General features: G+C 60.1%; 1 protein-coding gene across 1 annotated transcript; it reads right to left on the bottom strand.

Annotated features, from left to right (window-relative positions):
- Positions 1-732: 732 nt before the first annotated feature.
- Positions 733-5,988, bottom strand: GNE (glucosamine (UDP-N-acetyl)-2-epimerase/N-acetylmannosamine kinase; the record flags this gene model as incomplete). The annotated part of the gene is made up of 4 exons (XM_078885889.1): positions 5,881-5,988; positions 4,290-4,500; positions 2,316-2,445; positions 733-954 (listed from the first exon to the last, which is right to left on the bottom strand). Coding segments are annotated over exons 2-4 (460 nt in total), but the record flags the coding sequence as incomplete, so codon positions are not given.
- Between the last annotated feature and the right edge of the window lie 2,030 nt (positions 5,989-8,018).

The raw sequence follows: 8,018 nt of genomic DNA on the forward strand, positions 1-8,018 counted from the left end.
GGGTGAGTGGGTGAGTGAGTGGGTGGGTGGGTGGGTGAGTGAGTGGGTGAGTGAGTGGGTGAGTGGGTGGGTGGGTGGGTGAGTGGGTGAGTGAGTGGGTGGGTGGGTGGGTGAGTGAGTGAGTGGGTGGGTGGGTGGGTGAGTGGGTGGGTGAGTGGGTGGGTGGGTGGGTGGGTGAGTGAGTGTGGGTGGGTGAGTGGGTGGGTGGGTGGGTGGGTGGGTGAGTGGGTGGGTGGGTGAGTGAGTGGGTGTGGGGTGGGTGGGTGGGTGGGTGGGTGAGTGAGTGAGTGAGTGGGTGGGTGAGTGGGTGGGTGAGTGAGTGGGTGGGTGGGTGAGTGGGTGAGTGAGTGGGTGGGTGAGTGAGTGAGTGGGTGGGTGAGTGGGTGGGTGAGTGAGTGGGTGGGTGGATGGGGGGGTGAGTGAGTGAGTGGGTGGGTGGGTGGGTGGGTGGGTGGGTGAATGAGTGGGTGGGGGGGGTGGGTGGGTGAGTGGTGGGGGGGTGGGTGGGTGAGAACTCACCCACACGCTCAGTCAGTCAGTCACTCAGCCACCCACTCACTCATCCACTCACTCGCCCACCCACCCACTCACCCACTCACCCACTCAGTCACCCACCCGCTCACCCGCTCACTCGCCCACCCACCCACCCACTCACCCACCCACCCACCCACCCACCCACTCACCCACTGACCAACCCACCCACCCACCCCACTCACTCACCCACCCACTCACCGGTCCCCGTCACCACGGTAACAAAATCGTCCACCCCGCGGGCGACTCCGAACTTCCTCTCGCCCAGCGCTGCGCAGTTCCCGTCGTTGTCCACCCACACGGGAAGGTGGAGCGAGTCGGAGAGGGGCGAGCGCACGTCCACCGAGCTCCACTCCGATATGATGGCCGTGGCGTGAAGGATGACTCCCTCGTGAGGGTCCACCCTGCCTCCTGTGGAGACACCTGGGGGGGTGGGTGAGTGGGTGAGTGGGTGGGTGGGTGGGTGAGTGGGTGGGTGAGTGGGTGAGTGGGTGGGTGGGTGGGTGAGTGAGTGGGTGAGTGGGTGAGTGGGTGGGTGAGTGGATGAGTGGGTGGGTGGGTGGGTGAGTGGGTGGGTGAGTGAGTGAGTGGGTGAGTGGGTGGGTGAGTGGGTGGGTGAGTGGGTGAGTGGGTGGGTGAGTGGGTGGGTGAGTGGATGAGTGGGTGAGTGGGTGGGTGGGTGAGTGGGTGGGTGAGTGAGTGGGTGGGTGAGTGGGTGGGTGAGTGGGTGAGTGGGTGAGTGGGTGGGTGGGTGGGTGAGTGAGTGGGTGAGTGGGTGAGTGGGTGGGTGAGTGGGTGAGTGGGTGGGTGGGTGGTGAGTGAGTGGGTGGGTGAGTGGGTGGGTGAGTGGGTGGGTGAGTGGGTGGGTGAGTTGGTGGGTGGGTGGGTGAGTGAGTGAGTGAGTGGGTGAGTGGGTGGGTGGGTGGGTGAGTGGGTGAGTGAGTGGGTGAGTGAGTGGTGGGTGGGTGGGTGAGTGGGTGGGTGAGTGGGTGAGTGGGTGAGGTGAGTGGGTGAGTGGGTGGGTGAGTGAGTGAGTGGGTGGGTGAGTGGGTGGGTGAGTGGGTGAGTGGGTGGGTGAGTGGGTGAGTGGGTGGGTGAGTGGGTGGGTGGGTGAGTGGGTGGGTGAGTGGGTGAGTGGGTGGGTGAGTGGATGAGTGGGTGAGTGGGTGGGTGGGTGGGTGAGTGGGTGGGTGAGTGGGTGAGTGAGTGGGTGAGTGGGTGAGTGAGTGAGTGGGTGGGTGAGTGGGTGAGTGAGGTGAGTGGGTGAGTGGGTGGGTGGGTGGGTGAGTGGGTGGAGTGGGGTGGGTGAGTGGGTGAGTGGGTGGGTGAGTGGGTGGGTGAGTGGGTGGGTGAGTGGGTGAGTGGGTGGGTGAGTGGGTGAGTGGGTGAGTGGGTGAGTGGGTGGGTGAGTGGGTGAGTGGGTGAGTGGGTGAGTGGGTGGGTGAGTGGGTGAGTGAGTGAGTGGGTGGGTGAGTGGGTGAGTGAGTGGGTGAGTGGGTGGGTGAGTGAGTGGGTGGAGTGAGTGAGTGGGTGGGTGGGTGGGTGGGTGAGTGAGTGAGTGAGTGGGTGGGTGGGTGAGTGGGTGGGTGGGTGAGTGGGTGAGTGAGTAAGTGGGTGAGTGGGTGGGTGGGTGAGTGAGTGGGTGAGTGAGTGGGTGAGTGAGTGTCTGAGTGGCTGAGTGAGTGGCTGAGTGAGTGGCTGAGTGAGTGGCTGAGTGGGTGAGTGGCTGAGTGAGTGAGTGGCTGAGTGAGACACACACACTACTACTACTACTGATGACTCACCCACACCGAGAACCCTGCAGTTGAGAGACAGTGCCTGGCTCATTCCCTCGTGACACAGCGAGAGCATCAGCTTCATCCGCTCCTCGTACGTGCGGGGGTTGTCCACTTGGACCTTCCACACGATGTCTCCCTGCAGACACACACAGAGAGACAGACACACAGAGACACACAGACACACACACAGACACACACAGAGACACACACAGAGACAGAGAGAGACACACAGAGACAGAGAGACAGAGACACACACACACAGAGACACAGACAAAGAGATACACACAGAGACAGAGAGACAGAGACACAGACACACAGAGACACACACAGACACAGACACAAAGACACACACGCAGACACAGAGACACAGAGACACACAGAGACACACAGAGACACACAGACACACACACAGACACACACAGACACAGAGACACACACAGAGACACAGAAATAGAGACACACACAGAGACACAATCACTCACCCACTCACTAACTCACTCACTCACCCACCCACTCACAACCCACTCACTCATTCATTCACCCACCCACCCACCTACCAAACCAACCACCGACCCACCCACCCACCCACTCACTCACCCACCCACCCACCCACCCACCCACCCACCCACCCACTCACTCATTCACCCACCCACCCACCGACCCACTCACCCACCCACCCACCTCACTCACCTACTCACCTACTCACCCACTCACCCCACTCACCCACCCACTCACCCACCCACCCACCCACTCACCCACCCACTCACCCACCCACCCACTCACCCACTCACCCACCCACTCACCCTCTCACCCACTCACCCTCTCACCCCTCTCACCCACTCACCCTCTCACCCACTCACCCTCTCACCCTCTCACCCACTCACCCTCTCACCCACTCACCCTCTCACCCTCTCACCCACTCACCCACCCACCCACTCACCCACCCACTCACCCACCCACTCACCCACCCACTCACCCACCCACCCACTCACCCACCCACTCACCCACCCACCCACTCACCCACCCACCCACCCACCCACCCACTCACTCACCCACTCACCCACCCACCCACCCACTCACCCACCCACCCACCCACCCACTCACTCACCCACCCACCCACCCACCCACCCACTCACCCACTCACTCACCCACTCACTCACCCACCCACTCACCCACCCACCCACCCACCCACCCAATCACTCACTCACTCACCCACCCACCCACTCACCCACTCACCCACTCACCCACCCACCCACCCACCCACCCACCCACTCACCCACCCACACACTCACCCACCCACCCACCCACCCACTCACCCACCCACTCACTCACCGACCCACTCACCCACCCACCCACTCACCTACTCACCCACCCACTCACCCACCCACCCACTCACCCACCCACTCACCCACCCACCCACCCACTCACCCACCCACCCACCCACCCACTCACCCACCCACCCACTCACTCACCCACCCACCCACCCACTCACCCTCTCACCCACTCACCCACCCACTCACCCTCTCACCCACCCACTCACCCTCTCACCCACCCACTCACCCTCTCACCCACCCACTCACCCTCTCACCCACCCACTCACCCTCTCACCCTCTCACCCACCCACCCACTCACCCACCCACCCACCCACTCACCCACCCACCCACCCACTCACCCACCCACCCACCCACTCACCCACCCACCCACTCACCCACCCACCCACCCACTCACCCACCCACCCACTCACCCACCCACTCACCCACCCACCCACCCACTCACCCACCCACTCACTCACTCACTCACCCACCCACCCACCCACTCACCCACCCACCCACTCACCCACCCACCCACTCACCCACCCACTCACCCACCCACTCACCCACCCACCCACCCACTCACCCACCCACCCACCCACTCACCAACCCACCCACCCACCCACTCACCCACCCACCCACTCACCAACCCACCCACCCACCCACTCACCTTACTTGTGACGATAGCCACCCTGAGGTTGGTGCCTCCCAGGTCTATGGCGAGGGCGCTCTGCACCTCTAGAATGTGGTCAATGTCCCTGGAGACGGAGTCTCGCATGGGAGGAAACGTGAAGCGCTTCTGTACGCTCGATCCCAGCGGCACGTCCAGGAGGAAACGCAGGATACGGGGGACGGCCTGTCCATCACCGTAGATCTTGGAGCTGTGGGTGGAAAGGGGTGGGTGGGTGGGTGGGTGAGTGAGTGGGTGGGTGAGTGAGTGGGTGAGTGGGTGAGTGGGTGGGTAGGGGGGTGAGTGGGTGGGTGGGAGAGTGGGTGAGTGAGTGAGTGAGTAGGTGAGTAGGTGAGTGAGTGAGTGAGACACTGGGTGAGTGAGACACTGGGTGAGTGGGTGAGTGGGTGGGTGAGTCGGTGAGTGAGTGAGTAGGTGAGTAGGTGAGTGAGTGAGTGAGACACTGGGTGAGTGAGACACTGGGTGAGTGGGTGAGTGAGTGGGTGGGTGAGTCGGTGAGTGAGACACTACGTGAGTGAGACACTGGGTGAGTGAGTAGGTGAGTGAGTGGGTGAGTGAGTGAGACACTACGTGAGTGAGACACTGGGTGAGTGAGTGGGTGAGTGAGTGAGACACTGGGTGGGTGAGTGAGTGGGTGAGTGAGTGAGACACTGGGTGGGTGAGTGAGTGGGTGAGTGAGTGAGTGAGACACTGGGTGAGTGAGACACTGGGTGAGTGGGTGGGTGAGTGGGTGAGTGAGTGAGACACTGGGTGAGTGAGACACTGGGTGAGTGAGTGAGTGAGTGGGTGAGTGAGTGAGTGAGTAGGTGAGTGAGTAAGTGAGTGGGTGAGTGGGTGAGTAGGTGAGTGGGTGAGTAGGTGAGTGAGTGGGTGAGTGAGTGGGTGAGTGAGTGGGTGAGTAGGTGAGTGAGTGGGTGAGTGAGTGAGTGGGTGAGTGAGTGAGTGGGTGAGTAGGTGAGTGAGTGAGTGAGTGCGTGAGTGAGTGGGTGAGTGAGTGGGTGAGTAGGTGAGTGGGTGAGTGAGTGGGTGAGTGAGTGAGTAGGTGAGTGAGTGGGTGAGTGAGTGAGTGAGTGGGTGAGTGAGTGAGTGGGTGAGTGGGTGAGTAGGTGAGTGAGTGGGTGAGTGAGTGGGTGAGTAGGTGAGTGAGTGAGTGCGTGAGTGAGTGGGTGAGTGAGTGGGTGAGTGAGTGGGTGAGTGAGTGAGTGAGTGGGTGAGTGAGTGAGACACTGGGTGAGTGGGTGAGTGGGTGAGTGAGTAGGTGAGTGAGTAGGTGAGTGAGTAGGTGAGTGAGTGAGTGAGTGGGTGAGTGAGTGGGTGAGTGAGTGAGTGAGTGGGTGAGTGAGTGAGACACTGGGTGAGTGGGTGAGTGGGTGAGTGAGTAGGTGAGTGAGTAGGTGAGTGAGTAGGTGAGTGAGTGAGTGAGTGGGTGAGTGAGTGGGTGAGTGAGTGAGTGGGTGAGTGAGTGAGTGGGTGAGTGAGACACTGGGTGAGTGGGTGAGTGGGTGAGTGAGTAGGTGAGTGAGTGAGTGAGTGGGTGAGTGAGTGAGTGAGTAGGTGAGTGAGTTTGTACCAGGGGTACTGCTTGCCATGCTGCAGATGCAGTGCATGAGTGATCTTGCCCTTGGTGTCCGCGTCTCGAACGTGCAGCACGTTCTCTCCTGCAGAGCGGAGCACACTCACCCATCACTCACCCATCCCTCACCCATCACTCACCCATCACTCACCCATCACTCACTCACTCACCCACTCACCACTTACTCACTCACCCACTCACTCACTCACCCACTCACTAACTCACTCACCCACTCACTAACTCACTCACCCATCACTCACTGCTACACTCACCAATCACCCAGTGTCTCACTCACCCACCCGCCCACCCACTCACTCACTCACCCATCACTCACCCATCACTCACCCATCACTCCCCCACTCACCCACTCACCACTTACTCACTCACCCACTCACTCATTCACCCACTCACTCACTCACTCACCCACTCACTAACTCACTCACCCATCACTCACCGCTACACTCACTGCTACACTCACCAATCACCCAGTGTCTCACTCACCCACCCGCCCACCCACTCACTCACTCACTCACCCAGTGTCTCACTCACTCAGTGTCTCACTCACCCACCCGCCGCCCACTCACTCACTCACTCACTCACTCACTCACTCACTCACTCACTCACCCAGTGTCTCACTCACCCAGTGTCTCACTCACTCACCCACTCACTCACTCACTCACCCAGTGTCTCACTCACCCACCCACCCGCCCACCCACTCACTCACTCACTCACCCAGTGTCTCACTCACTCAGTGTCTCACTCACCCACCCAGTGTCTCACTCACTCACTCACCCACCCACTCACCCACCCACTCACCCAGTGTCTCACTCACTCACTCTCTCACTCACTCACCCAGTGTTTCACTCACCCAGTGTCTCACTCACTCACTCACTCTCTCACTCACTCACCCAGTATTTCACTCACCCAGTGTCTCACTCACTCAGTGTCTCACTCACCCACCTGCCCACCCACTCACTCACTCACTCACTCACTCACTCACTCACTCACTCACTCACTCACTCACTCACTCACCCAGTGTCTCACTCACTCACTCACCCAGTGTCTCACTCACTCACTCACTCACCCAGTGTCTCACTCACTCAGTGTCTCACTCACCCACCTGCCCACCCACTCACTCACTCACTCACTCACTCACTCACTCACCCAGTGTCTCACTCACTCACTCACCCAGTGTCTCACTCACTCACTCACTCACCCAGTGTCTCACTCACTCACTCACCCAGTGTCTCACTCACTCACTCACCCAGTGTCTCACTCACTCACTCACTCACCCAGTGTCTCACTCACTCACTCACCCAGTGTCTCACTCACTCACTCACCCAGTGTCTCACTCACTCACTCACCCAGTGTCTCACTCACTCACTCACTCACCCAGTGTCTCACTCACTCACTCACTCACCCAGTGTCTCACTCACTCACTCACCCAGTGTCTCACTCACTCACTCACTCACTCACCCAGTGTCTCACTCACTCACTCACCCAGTGTCTCACTCACTCACTCACCCAGTGTCTCACTCACTCACTCACCCAGTGTCTCACTCACTCACTCACTCACCCAGTGTCTCACTCACTCACTCACTCACTCACCCAGTGTCTCACTCACTCACTCACTCACCCAGTGTCTCACTCACTCACTCACTCACCCAGTGTCTCACTCACTCACCCAGTGTCTCACTCACTCACTCACCCAGTGTCTCACTCACCCACCCGCCCACCCACTCACTCACTCACTCACTCACAGTATCTCACTCATCCAGTGTCTCACTCACTCACCCACCCGCCCACCCACTCACTCACTCACTCACTCACCCAGTGTCTCACTCACCCACCCGCCCACCCACTCACTCACTCACTCATTCACCCAGTGTCTCACTCACCCAGTATCTCACTCACTCACCCACTCACTCACTCACTCACTCACTCACCCAGTGTCTCACTCACCCACTCACTCACTCACCCAGTGTCTCACTCACTCACCCACCCGCCCACCCACTCACTCACTCACTCACCCAGTGTCTCACTCACCCACCCGCCCACCCACTCACTCACTCACTCATTCACCCAGTGTCTCACTCACCCAGTATCTCACTCACTCACCCACTCACTCACTCACT

The sequence above is a fragment of the Lampetra fluviatilis genome, unplaced genomic scaffold, assembly GCF_964198595.1.
Source record: "Lampetra fluviatilis unplaced genomic scaffold, kcLamFluv1.1 SCAFFOLD_1319, whole genome shotgun sequence".
NCBI lineage: Eukaryota > Metazoa > Chordata > Hyperoartia > Petromyzontiformes > Petromyzontidae > Lampetra > Lampetra fluviatilis.